Below are 22,689 nucleotides of genomic sequence, written 5' to 3' on the forward strand. Positions count from 1 at the left end.
TTAGCCCCTGATGAACTAAGGGTTTAGCCCCTGATGAACTAGGAGTTCAGCCCCTGATGAACTAGGGGTTCAGCCCCTGATGAACTAGTGGTTCAGCCGTTGATGAACGAGGGGTTCAGCCCCTGATGAACTAGTGGTTCAGCCCCTGATGAACTAGGGGTTCAGCACCTGATGAACCAGTGGTTCAGCCCCTAATGAACTAGGGGTTTAGCCCCTGATGGACTAGAGGTTTAGCCCCTGGTGGACTAGGGGTTTAGCCCCTGATGAACTAGGGGTTTAGCCCCTAATGAACTAGTGGTTTAGCCAAGCTCTTGATAAACTAGGGGTTTAGCCCCTGATGAACTAGGGGTTTAGCCCCTGATGAACTAGGGGTTAAGCCCCTGATGAACTAGTGGTTCAGCCCCTGATGAACTAGGGGTTCAGCCCCTGATGAACTAGTGGTTCAGCCCCTGATGAACTAGGGGTTCAGCACCTGATGAACTAGTGGTTCAGCCCCTAATGAACTAGGGGTTCAGCCCCTGATGAACTAGTGGTTCAGCCCCTGATGAACCAGTGGTTCAGCCCCTAATGAACCAGGGGTTTAGCCCCTGATGAACTAGGGGTTTAGCCCCTGATGAACTAGGGGTTTAGCCCCTGATGAACTAGGGGTTTAGCCCCTGATGAACTAGGGGTTTAGCCCCTGATGAACTAGGGGTTTAGCCCCTGATGAACTACGGGTTTAGCCCCTGATGAACTACGGGTTTAGCCCCTGATGAACTAGGGGTTTAGCCCCTGATGAACTAGGGGGTCATCTCACCAGAGAGCTTCTGGATTAAATCTAACACAGAGTGGTAACAAACAACAAATTGAGTCCATCACAGACTGGTAAACAAAACAACCAGGGGTGGCTGAGATTGGATAAACAACTATCTCCACCTGAGTCAGTCAGTCAGTTGTGTTCCTAGTAATCCCAGCATGCTCTCTGTTTGGATTGTCAGCAGGATAGTTTGACCCACTTGACCCCACTAATCTGCAGAGTGATTGAGGCAGGTTGGAGTGAGTGTGACTCTCAGCCTCTGAAACCTCAGACCGTTTTAGGGGGGGGGTGTTAATGTGGCGGCTAAAGTGCTCAGTCTCATAGCTCACATTGAGCTGCAATCAGTGAGTGGAGGAGAAACATAATAGGAACATACCACTCCATCAATTCAGTTTATCATAACAGGAAGATACCACTCCATCAGTTCGGTTTATCATAACAGGATTATACCACTCCATCAGTTCTGTTCCCTAACCCTGTAAAGCAGTGTTTTTCCACTCATGCCCTCCTTCATCATTGGGGAACAAGCATTGTCCATGATGCAAACTGTTCAAACCCCTCTTGTTGGTGGGAGGGAAGATTTTGCATGTTTAAAGCTCATTTCCACACCATTTTGCAGGTTTAAATCTCATTTCCACACCATTTTGCACCTTGTACATTCTACTCTTACAAGAGTTAGTTGAAAGTCGAACTGAGTACATTAAAAAAAAGTTATATTGTGTTCAGCAGTGAAGCTGGGTTAAAACCCTATTGTATTGGTTAGCGTTGATTATTATGGTTCAGCAGTGAAGCTGGGTTAACCCTATTGTATTGGTTAGTGTTGATTATCATGGTTCAGCAGTGAAGCTGGGTGAAAACCCTATTGTATTGGTTAGTGTTGATTATTATGGTTCAGCAGTGAAGCTGGGTTAACCCTATTGTATTGGTTAGTGTTGATTATCATGGTTCAGCAGTGAAGCTGGGTTGAACCCTATTGTATTGGTTAGTGTTGATTATTATGGTTTAGCAGTGAAGCTGGGGTAAAAACCCTATTGTATTGGTTAGCGTTGATTATTATGGTTTAGCAGTGAAGCTGGGTGAACCCTATTGTACTGGGTAGCGTTGATTATTATGGTTCAGCAGTGAAGCTGGGTAGAACCCTATTGTATTGGTTAGCGGTGATTATTATGGTTCAGCAGTGAAGCTGGGGTAAAAACCTATTGTATTGTTTAGCGTTGATTAATATGGTTTAGCAGTGAAGCTGGGTGAAATCCTATTGTATTGGTTAGCGTTGATTAATATTGAACAGCAGTGAAGCTGGGTCACCCCTATTGTATTGCTTAGCGTTGATTAATATGGTTCAGCAGTGAAGCTGGGTTAAAATCCTATTGTATTGGTTAGTGTTGATTATTATGGTTCAGCAGTGAAGCTGGGTTAAAATCCTATTGTATTGGTTAGTGTTGATTATTATGGTTCAGCAGTGAAGCCGGGTTAAACCCTATTGTATTGGTTAGTGTTGATTATTATGGTTCAGCAGGGAAGCTGGGTCCTACCTATTGTATTGGTTAGCGTTGATTATTAGGGTTCAGCGGTGAAGCTGGGTAAAACCCTATTGTATTGTGTAGCGTTGATTAATATGGTTCAGCGGTGAAGCTGGGTAAAAGCCTATTGTATTGGGTAGCGTTGATTATTATGGTTCTGCAGTGAAACTGGGTGAAACCCTATTGTATTGGTTAGTGTTGATTATCATGGTTCAGCAGTGAAGCTGGGTGAAAACCCTATTGTATTGGTTAGCGTTGATTATTATGGTTCAGCAGTGAAGCTGGGTAAAACCTATTGTATTGGTTAGCGTTGATTATTATGGTTCTGCAGTGAAACTGGGTTAAACCCTATTGTATTGGTTAGTGTTGATTATTATGGTTCAGCAGTGAAGCTGGGTGAAAACCCTATTGTATTGGTTAGCGTTGATTATTATGGTTCAGCAGTGAAGCTGGGTAAAACCTATTGTATTGGTTAGCGTTGATTATTAGGGTTCAGCGGTGAAGCTGGGTGAACCCTATTGTATTGGTTAGCGGTGATTATTATGGTTCAGCAGTGAAGCTGGGATAACCCTATTGTATTGGTTAGCGTTGATTAATATGGTTCAGCAGTGAAGCTGGGTAAAAACCCTATTGTATTATTAGTGGTTCAGCAACACCCTTCAGTTTTATACAGAGCCATGAGCATGTGCTGTGCTCACTTGGACTCACCTTGTTGTGCTGTCCTCACTTGGACTCACCTTGATGTGCTCACTTGGACTCACCTTGTTGTGTTGTGCTCACTTGGACTCACCTTGTTGTGTTGTACTCACTCTGACTCACCTTGTTGTGTTCACTTGGACTCACCTTGTTGTGTTGTGCTCACTCGGACTCACCTTGTTGTGTTGTGCTCACTCGGACTCACCTTGTTGTGCTGTCCTCACTCGGACTCACCTTGTTGTGCTGTCCTCACTCGGACTCACCTTGTTGTGCTGTCCTCACTTGGACTCACCTTGTTGTGCTGTGCTCACTCGGACTCGCCTTGTTGTGCTGTGCTCACTTGGACTCACCTTGTTGTGTTGTGCTCACTTTGACTCACCTTGTTGTGTTGTGCTCACTCTGACTGACCTTGTTGTGTTCACTTGGACTCACCTTGTTGTGCTCACTTGGACTCATCTTGTTGTGTTGTGCTCACTTGGACTCACCTTGTTGTGTTCACTTGGACTCACCTTGTTGTGCTCACTTGGACTCACCTTGTTGTGTTCACTTGGACTCACCTTGTTGTGCTCACTTGGACTCACCTTGTTGTGTTGTGCTCACTTGAACAGGAAGCTTGCGCAGCGGTCCTTTTTGGGTAAATAAAGTCTGGCATTCTCTGGATTTATGGTGCATTCAAGACAACTGGAAACTCTGAGAAAAACAAGGTTGAATTATGACGTCAGTGATCTTCAAGTCAGAGCTCACATAGAGTCCAGAGTTCCCGACTTGGAATTCCGAGTTGGTTGACTGTTCAAAATGTATTTTTCCAGTCGGAGCTCGTTTTTTTCTGAGTTCCCAGTTGTCTTGAACTCACTGAAGTCAGATTTCCCAGTTCTGAGTTTCCAGTTGTTTTGAGCGTGGCAGAAGTCATGTGTAATATGCCTGTGTGTAGCTGGTGTAGAGGAGTCAGGCGCAGGACAGCAGATATGAGTAATACACGTAATTTACTCAAAGAATCACAAAATACAACGCAATAAACGAGCCCACAATAACGGACCGTATTACATATAAACAATCACTCGCTAACAAACATGGGGGAACAGAGAGTTAAATAATGAACAAGTAATTGGGTGAATGAAACCAGGTGTGTAAGACAAGGACAAAACAAATGGAAAATGAAAAGTGGATCGGCGATGGCTAGAAGGCCGGTGACGTCGACCGCCGAACGCCGCCCGAACAAGGAGAGGGACCCAACTTCGGCGGAAGTCGTGACATCATGCTGGATTGACAACATGGCCAATGTATTCAACTTTTTCTGGCACATAGTGTTGCATGTGAATGTTTATCTTTTTAAGCTTGGAAAAGAGACCCTTAAACCCAGACTTGGACCACACATCCACTCCACCGGATAGCAGGCAAGTAATTGCTTTGTAACGCCTGCAGTTAGCCACTTATTCCTTCCAAACCACTGATTGTTGAATTTGCGATTTCCTACTTGTGGTGTAACTGATACGTTTTTATCTATAATTTCTCATCCTATGACAAGTATTGGAAAGGATGTGCCAGTAGATTGTCGACTTGATTCATGATGATGACTGCTAGGTTGCTAGATAAGATTTTGAAAGTATGATTTTGACATGATCAGTCCAATCAATGCTACAGTAGATATAACGTGATTTGACGTAATTGTATCTGTGGCCAATGACCTTGAGCCTTCTTGGTTGGGCACTTCTAATGTAAATCAATGGCAGCACCCAAAGGGGGCTTGAACTGCCTTGCTCTCCCTGTAGATTATGTGGTGACATAGTGTCCCCATGAGTGGCAGATCACTGAGCCAATCACAGCACAATTGGAGAACATTACCAACCCCTTTGCTCTGTATTTTCCGCTGGCTGCCCCACCACCACAGAAAGCACTGAGCTAGGCTGAAACACCTGCATTTTGGAGCTGCTCCACCACCACAGAAAGCACTGAGCTAGACTGAAACACCTGCATTTTGGAGCTGCCCCACCACCACAGAAAGCACTGAGCTAGACTGAAACACCTGCATTTTGGAGCTGCCCCACCACCACAGAAAGCACTGAGCTAGGCTGAAACACCTGCATTTTGGAGCTGCCTCACTCAGGAAAACAACAAAGAGACCATGTTTGTATGAGGCTTTATTAACTCAATGAAATATCTTTTTTACATTGTTTGCAAACTGATATGTGACACGTATTAATGCCAAAATAACGTGCAAAATGGGCAATAAAATTCTAATTATTATGTTGAATTTTTTTTTTATAACTAAACAGGTGGGGCTCAACGATGGGTCGCCACTTGTGTCTCTGAGGCTGTATCTGTTAGCTCTGTAATGTGCTCCTCTCTCTCCATCTCTATATCTATAACCTCTGTAATGTGCTCCTCTCTCTCCATCTCTGAGGCTATACCTCCTATTTACTTGCATCTTAAATTGTGGTTAAAAGTGTCGGCGTTGCTTTGTGTACATGCCACAGCACCCCAGGAAGAGAGATATTCTGTTTCAACTCTTTATTCAGTGTGTTAGTGTCTTTCTCTCTCTCACCCACTGTTACCATTAATTACAAGGTGGTTCTCTCCCTTCTTCCTTTGATCCAGATATGAACAATTGTCCTGCGACATGACCAGTCAGGGGAGTGACTCTCTCTCTCTCTCTCTCTTCTTCTCTCCAGATAGTGACGCGTGGTTGTGAGACATCCGAGATGACACTGCGTCGGAACGCCCTGTGCCAGCTGGGTTTCCACGTAAACTTCGAGGGCATCGTGGCCGACGTTGAGGCCTTCGGGTTCGCTTGGAAGGCGGGGCTTCGCCAGGGCAGCCGATTGGTGGAGATCTGTAAGGTTGCTGTTGCAACGCTGACCCATGAACAGATGATCGACCTGCTGAGGACCTCCACCACCGTCAAGGTGGTCATCATCCAGCCTCATGACGATGGAGCACCACGCAGGTAACCCTTTAGCCTCTAACCCCTTCCATCACTCATCCTTAACATTGACCTCTGCTGACCCCTCATACTCTACCCTCTCCTCCCTCAGTGACTCATTGAAGCTAAATGTGCTTCTCTTTTGACTTGAATGCAGAGCAGTCCATCTGTGGTCCATCTGTGTTGTGTTATAGGAGACAGGAGGAGAGGGCTATCTGTGTTGTGTAATAGGAGATAGAAGGAAAGGTCCATCTGTATTGTGTTATAGGAGACAGAAGGAGAGGTCCATCTGTGTTGTGTTATAGGATATAGAAGGAGAGGTCTATCTGTGTTGTGTTATAGGAGGAGAGGTCCATCTGTGTTGTGTTATAGAAGGAGAGGTCCATCTGTGTTGTGTTATAGGAGACAGGAGGAGAGGTCCATCTGTGTTGTGTTATAGGAGACAGGAGGAGAGGTCTATCTGTGTTGTGTTATAGGAGACAGAAGGAGAGGTCCATCTGTGTTGTGCTATAGGAGACAGAAGGAGAGGTCCATCTGTATTGTGTTATAGGAGACAGGAGGAGAGGTCCATCTGTGTTGTGTTATAGGAGACAGAAGGAGAGGTCCATCTGTGTTGTGTTATAGCATATAGAAGGAGAGGTCCATCTGTGTTGTGTTATAGGAGGAGAGGTCCATCTGTGTTGTGTTATAGGAGACAGGAGGAGAGGTCCATCTGTGTTGTCTTATAGGAGACAGGAGGAGAGGTCTATCTGTGTTGTGTTATAGGATACAGAAGGAGAGGTCCATCTGTGTTGTGTTATAGGAGACGGAAGGAGAGGTCCATCTGTGTTGTGTTATAGGAGACAGAAGGAGAGGTCCATCTGTGTTGTGTTATAGGAGACGGAAGGAGAGGTCCATCTGTGTTGTGTTATAGGAGGAGAGGTCCATCTGTGTTGTGTTATAGAAGGAGAGGTCCATCTGTGTTGTGTTATAGGAGACAGGAGGAGAGGTCCATCTGTGTTGTGTTATAGGAGACAGGAGGAGAGGTCTATCTGTGTTGTGTTATAGGAGACAGAAGGAGAGGTCCATCTGTGTTGTGTTATAGGAGACAGAAGGAGAGGTCCATCTGTGTTGTGTTATAGGAGACAGAAGGAGAGTTCCATCTGTGTTGTGTTATAGGAGACAGAAGGAGAGGTCCATCTGTGTTGTGTTATAGAAGGAGAGGTCCATCTGTGTTGTGTTATAGAAGGAGAGGTCCATCTGTGTTGTGTTATAAGAGACAGGAGGAGAGGTCCATCTGTGTTGTGTTATAGGAGATAGAAGGAGAGGTCCATCTGTGTTGTGTTATAGGAGATAGAAGGAGAGGTCCGTCTGTGTTGTGTTATAGGAGGAGAGGTCCATCTGTGTTGTGTTATAGGAGACAGGAGGAGAGGTCCATCTGTGTTGTGTTATAGGAGATAGAAAGAGAGGTCCGTCTGTGTTGTGTTACAGGAGGAGAGGTCCATCTGTGTTGTGTTATAGGAGACAGAAGGAGACCGACATGGCTGTAGTCAGTGTTCCTCACTAATGATAACACATACACACAGGACAGATAGAAGCCTCTTGATAAATGTCTGAAGGACCCATTCTGCTTAGGGACGCCGGAACACCGCTCGCTTACCGGGAGACAATATCACTACACTAACTGAAAGAGAGGAAAATATTTCAGCTGGGTCAGAGAGAGAGTGAGAGAGAGTGAGAGAGAGTGAGAGAGTGAGAGAGTGAGAGTGAGAGTGAGAGAGACCGAGAGAGAGACCCTAGCTTCATTTCCGCAGCGCATCTCATTCCGCAGCACATCTCATCTCAAAATTGTGAAATTGAATAGTCTTCTTGCCCAAGGAATCAGCCATCCGCATGGCTGCCAATGTGATAATAATGCATCCAAGGTTGACACGGATGGCGGTTACTAATGTGCAGGACATAAAGTCTTCTTTTGAACTATTCATCCCAGACACCATCCAGGAAATCATTCTGGACTGCACTAATTTGGAGGGAAGGTGTGTTTTTGGAAAGAGATGGAAGGAGATGGACCAAAGCAATTTACATGCATACTTTGGGGTTCTTATCCTTGCTGGTGTTTTCAGATCCAATGGGGAATCCACAGAATCCCTGTGGGATGCAGAAACTGGCCAATAATTTGTCAGTGTGACAATGTCTCTGGAAAACTTTTACATTATCTCCAGGATTATCCTCTTCGATAACCGAGACACCAGATCAGCTCGGTGTCAGAGAGACAAGCTAACTGCAATCAGGTCAGTGTGGGGCAAGTGGGAGGACAGCCTTCCCCTGTTTTACAACCCTGGGCCCAACGTTACTGTTGATGAGCAGTTTCTGCCATTTACGGGCCGAAATTTCCTTCTAAACCCGCAAAATATTTGAGTAAAGCCAGTGTGTAAATAATTATGAATAGATCCACCATTGAGCACAAAAACAACACTTGTTACAGAATATTTTACATGGAAATAACATCTGTCAGACAAACCATGCCTGACAACATGATCCAATAAGACAGAAAAATAGAAGAACATTTAAAGGCTGTGGACGTTGTATGCGGATGACGCAACAGTATACATGTCAGCTACTAAAAGTGTTGTATTTGGGACAAAACATTCACTAATCCCTAAACCTCAACTAAATCCTAAACTGCTTGGAGTAACCCTGGATTGCAAACAGTCATGGTCAGAACATATTGATACAAATCAAATTAAGTTTTATTGGACACATACACATATTAAGCAGATGTTATTGCTGGTGTAGCGAAACACTTGTGTTCCTAACTTCAACAGTGAAGTAATATCTAACAATTCACAACAATACACACATCTGAAAGCAAAATAATGGAATTAAGAAATATATAAACATAGACTAAAATACAGTAGAATATAAGAGAATAAAGTATGGCAAAGTCTCTCTTTGCCATGCAAATGAACTGAATCCCCCCAAAAAACATGTCAGCCCTGCCACAAAAGGACCAGCTGACATCATGTCAGTGATTCTCTTGTTAACACAGGTGTGAGTGTTGACAAGGCTGGAGATCACCCTGTCATGATGATTGAGTTCGAATAACAGACTGGAAGCTTCAAAAGGAGGGTGGTGCTTGGAATCATTGTTCTTCCTCTGTCAACCATGCGAAACACGTGACGTCATCATTGCTTTGCACAAAAAGGGCTTCACAGGCAAGGATATTGCTGCCAGTAAGATTGCACCTAAATCAACCATTTATCGGATCATCAAGAACTTCAAGGAGAGCGGTTCAATTGTTGTGAAGAAGGCTTCAGCGTGCCCAAGGAAGTCCAACAAGCGCCAGGACCATCTCCTAAAGTTGATTCAGCTGCGGGATCGGGGCACCACCCGTACAGAGCTTGCTCAGGAATGGCAGCAGGCAGGTGTGAGTGCATTTGCACGCACAGTGAGGCGAAGACTTTTGGAGGATGGCCTGGTGTCAAGAAGGCCAGCAAAGAAGCCACTTCTCTCCAGGAAAAACATCAGGAACAGACTGATATTCTGCAAAAGGTACAGGGATTGGACTGCTGAGGACTGGGGTAAAGTCATTTTCTCTGATGAATCCCCTTCCCGATTGTTTGGGGCATTCGGAAAAAAGCTTGTCCGGAGAAGAGAAGGTGAGTGCTACCATCAGTCCTGTGTCATGCCAACAGTAAAGCATCCTGAGACCATTCATGTGTGGGGTTGCTTCTCAGCCAAGGGAGTGGGCTCACTCACAATTCTGCCTAAGAACACAGCCATGAATAAAGAATGGTACTAACACATCCTCCGAGAGCAACTTCTCCCAACCATCCAGGAACAGTTTGGTGACAAACAATGCCTTTTCCAGCATGATGGAGCACCTTGCCATAAGGCAAAAGTGATAACTAAGTGGCTCGGGGAACAAAACATCGATATTTTGGGTCCATGGCCAGGAAACTCCCCAGACCTTAATCCCATTGAGAACTTGTGGTCAATCCTCAAGAGGTGGACAAACAAAAACGCACAAATTCTGACAAACTCCAAGCATGGATTATGCAAGAATGGGCTGCCATCAGTCAGGATGTGGCCCAGAAGTTAATTGACAGCATGCCAGGGTGGATTGCAGAGGTCTTGAAAAAGAACAGTCAACACTGCAAATATTGACTCTTTGCATCAACTTCATGTAATTGTCAATAAAAGCTTTTGACACTTATGAAATGCTTGTAATTACTCTTCAGTATTCCATAGTAGCATCTGACAAAAATATCTAAAGACACTGAAGCAGCAAACTTTGTGAAAATTAATATTTGCGTCATTCTCAAAACTTTTGGCCACGACTTTACAGTTGAAGTTGCAAGTTTACATGCACTTAGGTTGGAGTCAATAAAACTCCACAAATTTCTTGTTAACAAACTATAGTTTTGGCAAGTCGGTTTGGACATCTACTTTGTGCATGACAGAAGTCATTTTTCCAACAATTGTTTACAGACAGATTATTTCACTGATAATTCACTGTATCACAATTCCAGTGGGTCAGAAGTTTACATACACTAAGTTGACAGTGCCTTTAACCTGTTGTGGTATAGGGGGCAGTATTTTCACGGACGGATGAAAAAACATACCCGATTTAAAGTGGTTACTACTCTTGCCCAGAAACGAGAATATATTAGTAGATTTGGATAGAAAACACTCTGAAGTTTCTAAAACTGTTTGAATGGTGTCTGTGAGTATAACAGAACTCATATGGCAGGCAAAAACCTGAGAAAATTCCAAGCAGGAAGTGGCCTGTCTGAGAACTGTAGTTCTACTTTTGAATCCCTAGAGAAACTACAAATACTTATGAGTCACGTTGCACTTCCTAAGGCTTCCATTGGCTGTCTAAAGCCTTCAGAACGTGGATTGAGCCGTCTCCTGTCTCTGGGCAGAGTATAGTAGCTCAGTTTCTCAGTGGTCTGCCTGGTGACAAAGAGATTGGATATGCGCATTCACGTGAGCATGCTGTTTTTTCTTTTCCTCTTTGAATGAATACACTATTGTCCGGTTGGAATATTATCGCTATTTTATGAGAAAAATACCATAAAAATTGATTTTAAACAGCGTTTGACATGCTTCTAAGTACGGTAATGGAACATTTTGATTTTTTTTGTCTCGAAATGCGCTTGCGCGTTACCCGTTGGATAGTGACCTGAACGCACGAACATAACGGAGGTATTTGGACATAACTATGGATTATTTGGAACAAAAACAACATTTCTTGTGGAAGTAGCAGTCCTGGGAGTGCATTCTGACTAAGATCAGCAAAGGTAATACAATATTTCTAATACTAATTCTGAGTTTAGTGTGCCTCGAACTTGGCGGGTGTCAAAATAGCTAGCCGTGATGGCTGAGCTATGTACTCAGAATATTGAAAAATGTGCTTTCGCACAAACCGGACTTCCGGTTTAGAGCGAGTAGTCGCACTTCGCTTTGCTCCACAGGTAATATGACATTTCATTACATTACAACGGTTTGATTTGTTTGATCTAAGCAATTTTTCTTAGCTAGCTACATAGCCGTCTTTGTATCAAAGATAATTGTGTAGTTTAGAGTAATTATCGAGGTTAGCTAGCCAGCTATTTTCGTCCTCCTAACGTAGTCAACACTGCTAGCTAGCCAACTAGCCAACTTCTACCGACTAGCAGCACTGTAGAAACTATTACATTACAACGGAACGACTTGATTAGTGTAGTGTTAGCTAGCTACATAGTTGTCTTTGTATCTAAGATAATTGTGTAGTTTAGAGTAATTATCGAGGCTAGCTAGCCAGCCGCGATGCGACGCCGTTGTCTAGACTCCAGACTTAGTCAACACACCTAGTCATCATCAAACCCACTGCTAGCTAGCCAACCGTTACCGACTAGCAGCGCTGTAGAAACTAATACATTACAACGGAACGATTTGACTAGTGCAGTGTTAGCTAGCTACATAGTTGTCTTTGTCATAGCTTGATAATTGTGTAGTTTAGAGTAATTATCGAGGTTAGCTAGCCAGCTATTTTCGTCCCCCGCGACGCCATTTTTCCAAACCTAGCCAACTATTACCGACGAGCAGCATTGTAGAAACTAAATACATTACAAAGGAACGTCTTGATTAGTACTATGTTAGCTAGCTACATAGTTGCTTTTGTATCATGATAAGGTGTAGTACTGAAACTATCGAGGTTACCTAGCCAGCTACATGTTCAAACAAAGTCAACAACGCAGCCACTGCTAGCTAGCCTACTTCACCAGCCAGCAGTACTGTATCATTTTCGTCATTTTAGTCAATAAGATTTTTGCAACGTAAGCTTAACTTTCTGAACATTCGAGACGTGTAGTCCACTTGTCATTCCAATCTCCTTTGCATTAGCGTAGCCTCTTCTGTAGCTTGTCAACTATGTGTCTGTCTATCCCTGTTCTCTCCCCTCTGCACAGGCCATACAAACGCTTCACACCGCGTGGCCGCTGCCACTCTAACCTGGTGGTCCCAGCGCGCACGACCCACGTGGAGTTCCAGGTCTCCAGCAGCCTCTGGAACTGCCGGTCTGCGGCCAACAAGGCTGAGTTCATCTCAGCCTATGCTACCCTCCAGTCGCTAGACTTCCTGGCGCTGACGGAAACATGGATTACCACAGATAACACTGCTACTCCTACTGCTCTCTCCTTGTCTGCCCACGTGTTCTCGCATACCCCTAGAGCATCGAGCCAGTGGGGTGGTGGCACTGGAATCCTCATCTCTCCCAAGTGGACATTCTCTCTTTCTCCCCTGACCCATCTGTCTATCTCCTCATTTGAATTCCATGCTGTCACAGTTACCAGCCCTTTCAAGCTTAACATCCTTATCATTTATCGCCCTCCAGGTTCCCTTCGAGAGTTCATCAATGAGCTTGACGCCTTGATAAGTTCCTTTCCTGAGGATGGCTCACCTCTCACAGTTCTGGGTGACTTTAACCTCCCCACGTCTACCTTTGACTCATTCCTCTCTGCCTCCTTCTTTCCACTCCTCTCCTCTTTTGACCTCACCCTCTCACCTTCCCCCCCTACTCACAAGGCAGGCAATACGCTTGACCTCATCTTTACTAGATGCTGTTCTTCCACTAATCTCATTGCAACTCCCCTCCAAGTCTCCGACCACTACCTTGTATCATCTTCCCTCTCGCTCTCCTCCAACACTACTCACTCTGCCCCTACTCAGATGGTATTGCGCCGTCCCAACCTTCTCTCTCTCTCTCCTGCTACTCTCTCCTCTTCCATCCTATCATCTCTTCCCTCTGCTCAAACCTTCAACAACCTATCTCCTGATTCTGCCTCCTCAACCCTCCTCTCCTCCCTTTCTGCATCCTTTGATTTTTTCTGTCCCCTATCCTCCAGGCCGGCTCGGTCCTCCCCTCCTGCTCCGTGGCTCGACGACTCACTGCGAGCTCACAGAACAGGGCTCCGGGCAGCCGAGCGGAAATGGAGAAAAACTCGCCTCCCTGCGGACCTGGCATCCTTTCACTCCCTCCTCTCTACATTTTCCTCTTCTTTCTCTGCTGCTAAAGCCACTTTCTACCACTCTAAATTCCAAGCATCTGCCTCTAACCCTATGAAGCTCTTTGCCACCTTCTCCTCCCTCCTGAATCCTCCTCCCCCTCCCCCCCTTCCTCCCTCTCTGCGGATGACTTCGTCAACCATTTTGAAAAGAAGGTTGACGACATCCGATCCTCGTTTGCTAAGTCAAACGACACCGCCGGTCCTGCTCACACTGCCCTACCCTGTGCTTTGACCTCTTTCTCCCCTCTCTCTCCAGATGAAATCTCGCGTCTTGTGACGGCCGGCCGCCCAACAACCTGCCCACTTGACCCTATCCCCTCCTCTCTTCTCCAGACCATTTCCGGAGACCTTCTCCCTTACCTCACCTCGCTCATCAACTAATCCTTGACCACTGGCTACGTCCCTTCCGTCTTCAAGAGAGCGAGAGTTGCACCCCTTCTGAAAAAACCTACACTCGATCCCTCCGATGTCAACAACTACAGACAAGTATCCCTTCTTTGTTTTCTCTCCAAAACTCTTGAACGTGCCGTCCTTGGCCAGCTCTCCTGCCATCTTTCTCAGAATGACCTTCGTGATCCAAATCAGTCAGGTTTCAAGACTGGTCATTCAACTGAGACTGCTCTTCTCTGTGTCACGGAGGCTCTCCGCACTGCTAAAGCTAACTCTCTCTCCTCTGCTCTCATCCTTCTAGACCTATCTGCTGCCTTTGATACTGTGAACCATCAGATCCTCCTCTCCACCCTCTCCGAGTTGGGCATCTCCGGCGCGGCCCACGCTTGGATTGCGTCTTACCTGACAGGTCGCTCCTACCAGGTGGCGTGGCGAGAATCTGTCTCCGCACCACGTGCTCTCACCACTGGTGTCCCCCAGGGCTCTGTTCTAGGCCCTCTCCTATTCTCGCTATACACCAAGTCACTTGGCTCTGTCATATCCTCACATGGTCTCTCCTATCATTGCTATGCAGATGACACACAATTAATCTTCTCCTTTCCCCCTTCTGATAACCAGGTGGCGAATCGCATCTCTGCATGTCTGGCAGACATATCAGTGTGGATGACGGATCACCACCTCAAGCTGAACCTCGGCAAGACGGAGCTGCTCTTCCTCCCGGGGAAGGACTGCGCCTTCCATGATCTCGCCCATCACGGTTGACAACTCCCTTGTGTCCTCCTCCCAGAGTGCTAAGAACCTTGACGTGACCCTGGACAACACCCTGTTGTTCTCCACTAACATCAAGGCGGTGACCCGATCCTGTAGGTTCATGCTCTACAACATTCGCAGAGTACGACCCTGCCTCACACAGGAAGCGGCGCAGGTCCTAATCCAGGCACTTGTCATCTCCCGTCTGGATTACTGCAACTCGCTGTTGGCTGGGCTCCCTGCCTGTGCCATTAAACCCCTACAACTCATCCAGAACGCCGCAGCCCGTCCGGTCTTCAACCTTCCCAAGTTCTTTCACGTCACCCCGCTCCTCCGCTCTCTCCATTGGCTTCCAGTTGAAGCTCGCATCCGCTACAAGACCATGGGGCTTGCCTACGGAGCTGTGAGGGGAACGGCACCTCCGTACCTTCAGGCTCTGATCAGGCCCTACACCCAAACAAGGGCACTGCGTTCATCCACCTCTGGCCTGCTCACCTCCCTACCTCTGAGGAAGCACAGTTCCCGCTCAGCCCAGTCAAAACTGTTCGCTGCTCTGGCACCCCAATGGTGGAACAAGCTCCCTCACGACGCCAAGACAGCGGAGTCAATCACCACCTTCCGAAGACACCTGAAACCCCACCTCTTTAAGGAATACCTGGGATAGGATAAAGTAATCCTTCTAACCCCACCCCTTAACCTCTCTAGGGTAGGTGGCACCAAATCGTCCCACCTACGTAACAGCTAGTGAAATCCTGTGGCGCGTTATTCAAATACCTTAGAAATGCTATTACTTCAATTTCTCAAACATATGAATATTTTACAGCATTTTAAAGACAAGACTCTCGTTAATCTAACCACACTGTCCGATTTCAAAAAGGCTTTACAGCGAAAGCAAAACATTAGATTATGTCAGCAGAGTACCCAGCCAGAAATAATCAGACACCCATTTTTCAAGCTAGCATATAATGTCACAAAAACCCAGAAGACAGCTAAATGCAGCACTAACCTTTGATGATCTTCATCAGATGACACACCTAGGACATTATGTTAGACAATACATGCATGTTTTGTTCAATCAAGTTCATATATATTTCAAATACCAGCTTTTTACATTAGCATGTGACGTTCAGAACTAGCATACCCCCCGCAAACTTCCGGTGAATTTACTAACAATTTACTAAATTACTCACGATAAACGTTCATAAAAAGCATAACAATTATTTTAAGAATGATAGATACAGAACTCCTCTATGCACTCGATATGTCCGATTTTAAAATAGCTTTTTGGTGAAAGCACATTTTGCAATATTCTAAGTAGATAGCCCGGCATCACAGGGCTAGCTATTTCAGACACCCAGCAAGTTTAGCCTTCACCAAACTCCGATTTACTATTAGAAAAGTTTGATTACCTTTGGTGTTCTTCGTCAGAATGCACTCCCAGGACTTCTACTTCAATAACAAATGTTGGTTTGGTCCGAAATAATCCATTGTTGTATCCAAACAGCGGCATTTTGTTCGGCGCATTTCGTGACAAAAAAATTCTAAATATTCCATTACCGTACTTCAAAGCATGTCAACCGCTGTTTAAAATAAATTTTTATGCCATTTTTCTCGTAAAAAAGCGATAATATTCCGACCGGCAAAGCCTGTTTACATTCAACGAGAGAGAAAGTAAAAGCATGGGATCCCCTCGTGCACGAGCCTTAGTCTAATGGTCCTCTGATCGGCCACTTTCCAAACGCAATAATGTGTTTCAGCCTGGGGCTGCCTCGATATCATTCAGCTTTTTCCTGGGTTCTGAGAGCCTATGGGAGCCGTAGGAAGTGTCACGTTACAGCAAAGATCCGCCAAGATGAACAAGAACTTGTCAGACAGGTCACTTCCTGTATGGAATCTTCTCAGGTTTTTGCCTGCCATATGAGTTCTGTTATACTCACAGACACCATTCAAACAGTTTTAGAAACTTTGGGGTGTTTTCTATCCAAAGCCAATAATTATATGCATATTCTAGTTACTGGGCAGGAGTAGTAACCAGATTAAATCGGGTTCGTTTTTTATCCGGCCGTGTAAATACTGCCCCCTAGCCCTAACAGGTTTAAAGATTTAGATGCACTATTGTAAAGTGGTTGTCCCACTGGATATCATAAGGTGAATGCACCAATTTGTAAGTCGCTCTGGATAAGAGCGTCTGCTAAATGACTTAACCTCTCTGGGGTATAACAGCTACTGAAATTCCAGTGGCGCGATTTTTGAATCGTTAGAAATACTATTACTTCAATTTCTCAAACATATGACTATTTTACAGCTATTTAAAGACAAGAATCTCGTTAATCTAACCCCACTGTCCGATTTCAAAAAGGCTTTACAACAAAAGCAAAACATTAGATTATGTCAGCAGAGTGCCCAGCCAGAAAAAATCAGACAGCCATTTTTCAAGCTAGCATATAATGTCACACAAACCCAAACCACAGCTAAATGCAGCACTAACCTTTGATGATCTTCATCAGATGACACACCTAGGACATTGTGTTATACAATACATGCATGTCTGTTCAATCAAGTTCATATTTATATCAAAAACAGCTTTTTGCATTAGCATGTGACGTTCAGAAAACGCATAACCCCCGGCAAACTTCCGTTGAATTTACTAACAGTTTGCTAAATTACTCACGATAAACGTTCACAAAAAGCATAACAATTATTTTAAGAATTATAGATACATTACTCCTCTATGCACTCGATATGTCCGATTTTAAAATAGCTTTTCGGATGAAGCACATTTTGCAATAATCTAAGTACATAGCCCGGCATTACAGGGCTAGCTATTTAGATACCCACCCAGGTCAGCCTCCACCAAAATCACATTTCCTATAAGAAAAATGTTCTTACCTTGCTTGTTCTTCATCAGAATACACTGCCAGGACTTCTACTTCAATAACAAATGTTGGTTTGGTCCCAAATAATCCATCGTTATATCCAAACAGCGACGTTTTGTTCGTGAGTTCTAGAATGCTTCTTCACGGTCCCGCGCATGGCGCATTGGCGTGTCAAAAATGTCTAAATATTCCATTACCGTACTTCGAAGCATGTCAACCGCTGTTTAAAACCAATTTTTATGCCATTTATGTCGTAGAGAAGTGATAATATTCCGACCGGGAGTATGCATTGAGCCTAAACAGCCGAATAAAATTTATCCTCGGGAGCGACTCGTGCACGCGCCTCATTCAAAGGTCCTCTGAGCATCCACTTACAAAAGGCGATAATCTGTTTCAACCTGAGGCTCCCTCGTAAACCTTCAGGTTTTTCGCGGGCTCTGAGAGCCTATTGGAGCCCTGGGAATTGTCATGTTACAGCTAAGATCCTTACTTTTCAATAAAAAGATGCAAGACGCACGACTCCTTGTCAGACAGGGTACTTCCTGCTTGAAACCTTGTCAGGTTTTTGCCTGCCATAGGAGTTCTGTTATACTCACAGACACCATTCAAACAGTTTTAGAAAATTCAGAGTGTTTTCTATCCAAACCTGAACAATAATATGCATATTCTAGCTTCTGAGTTGGTGTAGGAGGCAGTTAAAAATGGGAACATATTTTTTCCAAAATTCTCAATACTGCCCCCTAGCCCAGACAGGTTAAATGTAAATGTAAATGTATTTTTGTAAATTAACCGGAAGTTTGTGGTGGGAAATACATTTTCTGAACATCACGCGCCAATGTAAAAAGCTGTTTTTGGATATAAATATGAACTTGATTGAACAAAACATACATGTATTGTATAACATAATGTCCTAGGAGTGTCATCTGATGAAGATCGTCAAAGGTTAGTACATAATTTAGCTGTGATTTCGGTTTCTGTGACATATACCCTTGCTTGGAAAATGGCTGTGTGATTATTTGTGTCTATGTACTCTCCTAACATAATCTAATGTTTTGCTTTCGCTGTAAAGCCTTTTTGAAATCGGACAATGTGGTTAGATTAACGAGTCTTATCTTTAAAATGGTGTAAAATACTTGATTGTTTGAGAAAATTGAATTGTGGTATTTTAGCTGTTTTTGTATTTCGCGCCATGCGATCCCATTGGCTGTTGGCTAGGTGTCCCGCTGGCGGAACGGGGTTTGCAACTGCACATGGGGACAAAGATTGTACTTTTTGGAAAAATGTCCTCTGGTCTGATGAAACAGAAATAGAACTGTTTGGCCATAATGACCATCGTTATGTTTGGAGAAAAAGGGGGAGGCTTGCAAGCCGAAGAACACCATCCCAACCGTGAAGCACGGGGGCGGCAGCATCATGTTGTGGGGTGCTTTGCTGCAGGAGGGACTGGTGCACTTCACAAAATAGATGGCATCATGAATAGGAAAATTATGTGGATATATTAAAGCAACATCTCAAGACATCAGTCAGAAATTTAACCTCTAAATCGTCCCACCTACGTAACAGCCAGTGGAATCCTGTGGCGCGTTATTCAAATACCTTAGAAATGCTATTTCTTCAATTTCTCAAACATATGACTATTTTACACCATTTTAAAGACAAGACTCTCGTTAATCTAACCACACTGTCCGATTTCAAAAAGGCTTTACAACGAAAGCAAAACATTAGATTATGTCAGCAGAGTACCCAGCCAGAAATAATCAGACACCCATTTTTCAAGCTAGCATATAATGTCACATAAACCCAAACCACAGCTAAATGCAACACTAACCTTTGATGATCTTCATCAGATGACAATCCTAGGACATTATGTTATACAATACATGCATGTTTTGTTCACTCAAGTTCATATTTATATCAAAAACCAGCTTTTTACATTAGCATGTGACGTTCAGAACTAGCATACCCCCCCGCAAACTTCCGGTGAATTTACTAAATTACTCACGATAAACGTTCACAAAAAACATAACAATTGTTTTAAGAATTATAGATACAGAACTCCTCTATGCACTCGCTATGTCCGATTTTAAAATAGCTTTTTGGTGAAAGCACATTTTGCAATATTCTAAGTAGATAGCCCGGCATCACAGGGCTAGCTATTTAGACACCCACCAAGTTTAGCCCTCACCAAAGTCAGATTTACTATAAGAAATATGTTGTTACCTTTGCTGTTCTTCGTCAGAATGCACTAACAGGACTTCTACTTCAATAACAAATGTTGGTTTGGTTCAAAACAATCCATAGTTATGTTCAAATATCCTCTGTTTTGTTAGTGCGTTCAAGACACTATCCGAAGGGTAAATAAGGGTGACCCGCCCGACGCGTTTCGTGACAAAAAAATTCTAAATATTCCATTACCGTACTTCGAAGCATGTCAACCGCTGTTTAAAATCAATTTTTATGCCATTTTTCTCGTAAAAAAGCGATAATATTCCGACCGGGAAACCGTGTTTTAGTTCAAAGACAGAGTAAATAAAAACATGGGGTCGCCTCGTGCACGCGCCTCAGTCTCATTGTCCTCTGATAGACCACTTACCAAAGGCGCTAATGTTTTTCAGCCAGGGGCTGGAATTATATCATTCAGCTTTTCCCGGGTTCTGAGAGCCTATGGGAGCCGTAGGAAGTGTCACGTTACAGCAAAGATCCTCAGTTTTCAATAAAGAGAGCCAAGAAGCACAAGGAATGGTCAGAGAGGGCACTTCCTGTACAGAATCTTCTCAGGTTTTTGCCTGCCATATGAGTTCTGTTATACTCACAGACACCATTCAAACAGTTTTAGAAACTTTAGGGTGTTTTCTATCCAAAGCCAATAATTACATGCATATTCTAGTTTCTGGGCAGTAGTAATAACCTGATTAAATCGGGTACGTTTTTTTATCCGGCCGTGTAAATACTGCCCCCTAGCCCTAACAGGTTAAAGCTTGGTCCCAAATGGGTCTTCCAAATGGACAATGACCCTAAGCATACTTCCAAAGTTGTGGCAAAATGGCTTAAGGACAACAAAGTCAAGGTTTTGGAGTGGCCATCAAAAACACCTGACCTCAATCCTATAGAAACTTTGTGGGCAGAACTGAAAAAGTGTGTGCGAGCAAGGAGGCCTACAAACCTGACTCAGTTACACAAGCACTGTCAGGAGGAATGGGACAAAATTCACCCAACTTATTGTGGGAAGCTTGTGGAAGGCTACCTGAAACGTTTGACCCAAGTTAAACAATTTAAAGGAAATGCTACCAAATACTAATTGAGTGTATGTAAACTTCTGACCCACTGGGAATGTGATGAAAGAAATAAAAGCTGAAATAAATATTTCTCTCTACTATTATTCTGGCATTTCACATTCTTCAAATAAAGTGGTGATCCTAACTGACCTAAGACAAGGAATTTTACTAGGATTAAATATCAGGAATTGTGAAAAACTGAGTTTAAATGTATTTGGCTAAGGTGTATGTAAACTTCCAACTTCAGCTGTACATATGAGATGAGTAAAGCAGTATGTAAACATATATATAAAAAATAAATGCAATTGGCTTAGAACAGGGCAGCACGGCTGGCCCTTGGATGTACACAGCAAGCTACCATTTGAATGATATGCATGTCAATCTGTCCTGGCTCAAAGTGGAGGAGAGATTGACTTCATCACTAGTTGTATTTACTATGAGAGGTATTGACATGTTGAATGCACCGAGCTGTCTGTTTAAACTACTAGCACACAGCTCAGACACCCATGCATACCCCACAAGACATGCCACCAGAGGTCTCTTCACAGTCCCCAAGTCCAGAACAAACTATGGGAGGCGCACAGTACTACATAGAGCTATGACTACATGGAACTCTGTTCCACATCAGATAACTCATGCAAGCAATACAATTAGATAACACGACAACATACGCACTATACACACGTGCACATGGATGTTCTATTGTAGATATGTGGTAGAGGAGTAGGGGCCTGAGGGAACACAGTGTATTGTAGATATGTGGTAGTAGAGTAGGGCCTGAGGGAACACAGTGTATTGTAGATATGTGGTAGTAGTGTAGGGGCCTGAGGGAACACAGTGTATTGTAGATATGTGGTAGTAGAGTAGGGGCCTGAGGGAACACAGTGTATTGTAGATATGTGGTAGTAGAGTAGGGGCTGAGAGAACACAGTGTATTGTAGATATGTGGTAGTAGAGTAGGGTCATAAATTAACACAGTGTATTGTAGATATGTGGTAGTAGAGTAGGGGCCTGAGGGAACACAGTGTATTGTAGATATGTGGTAGTAGAGTAGGGGCCTCAGGGCACATATTTAGTGTGTTGTGAATTCTGTAATGAATGTATTGTAATGTTTTCAAAATTGTACAACTGCCTTAATTTTGCCAGACCCCAGGAAGAGTAGCTGCTGCCTTGGCAGGAACTAATGGGGATCCATAATAAACCCCAGGAAGAGTAGCTGCTGCCTCGGCAGGAACTAATGGGGTTCCATAATAAACCCCAGGAAGAGTAGCTGCTGCCTTGGCAGGAACTAATGGGGATCCATAATAAACCCCAGGGAGAGTAGCTGCTGCCTTGGCAGGAACTAATGGGGATCCATAATAAACCCCAGGAAGAGTAGCTGCTGCCTTGGCAGGAACTAATGGGGATCCACTCTGTTCATAGATCACTTCAGTTGACAGACTGTTCATTGACCTCTTTCTGTTGACAGGCTGTTATTACACATAAGTCTGTTGAAAGTCTGTTCATTGACCCCTGGTTTAAGGGACACAGTAGTTAATCTGGGTAATGAGGTGTGGCAACATGGTTTGAGGGACACCGTAGTTAATCTGGGTAATGAGGTGTGACGACACGGTTTGAGGGACATAGTAGTTCATCTGGGTAATGAGGTGTGACAACACGGTTTGAGGGACATAGTAGTTAATCTGGGTAATGAAGTGTGGCAACATGACCACTAGTTATACACACAACCAGTTATACACACAACCAGTTAGACACACTACCAGTTATACACACAACCAGTTATACACACTTCCAGTTATACACACTACCAGATGTATACACACTACCAGTTATATACACACTACCAGTTATATACACTACCAGTTATATACACACTACCAGTTATACATACTACCAGTTATACACACTACCAGTTATATATACACACAAACAGT

General features: G+C 44.0%; 1 protein-coding gene across 1 annotated transcript in view; it reads left to right on the forward strand.

Annotated features, from left to right (window-relative positions):
- The window catches only part of LOC115163089 (signal-induced proliferation-associated 1-like protein 2), a gene marked incomplete in the record, with an annotated part of 359,029 nt that overhangs the window by 213,562 nt on the left and 122,778 nt on the right, over nt 1-22,689 (forward strand). The window contains 1 exon segment of the mRNA XM_029714698.1: nt 5,682-5,956. Coding sequence (XP_029570558.1) covers nt 5,682-5,956 — 275 coding nt within the window.

Source organism: Salmo trutta, chromosome 2, assembly GCF_901001165.1.
Source record: "Salmo trutta chromosome 2, fSalTru1.1, whole genome shotgun sequence".
NCBI lineage: Eukaryota > Metazoa > Chordata > Actinopteri > Salmoniformes > Salmonidae > Salmo > Salmo trutta.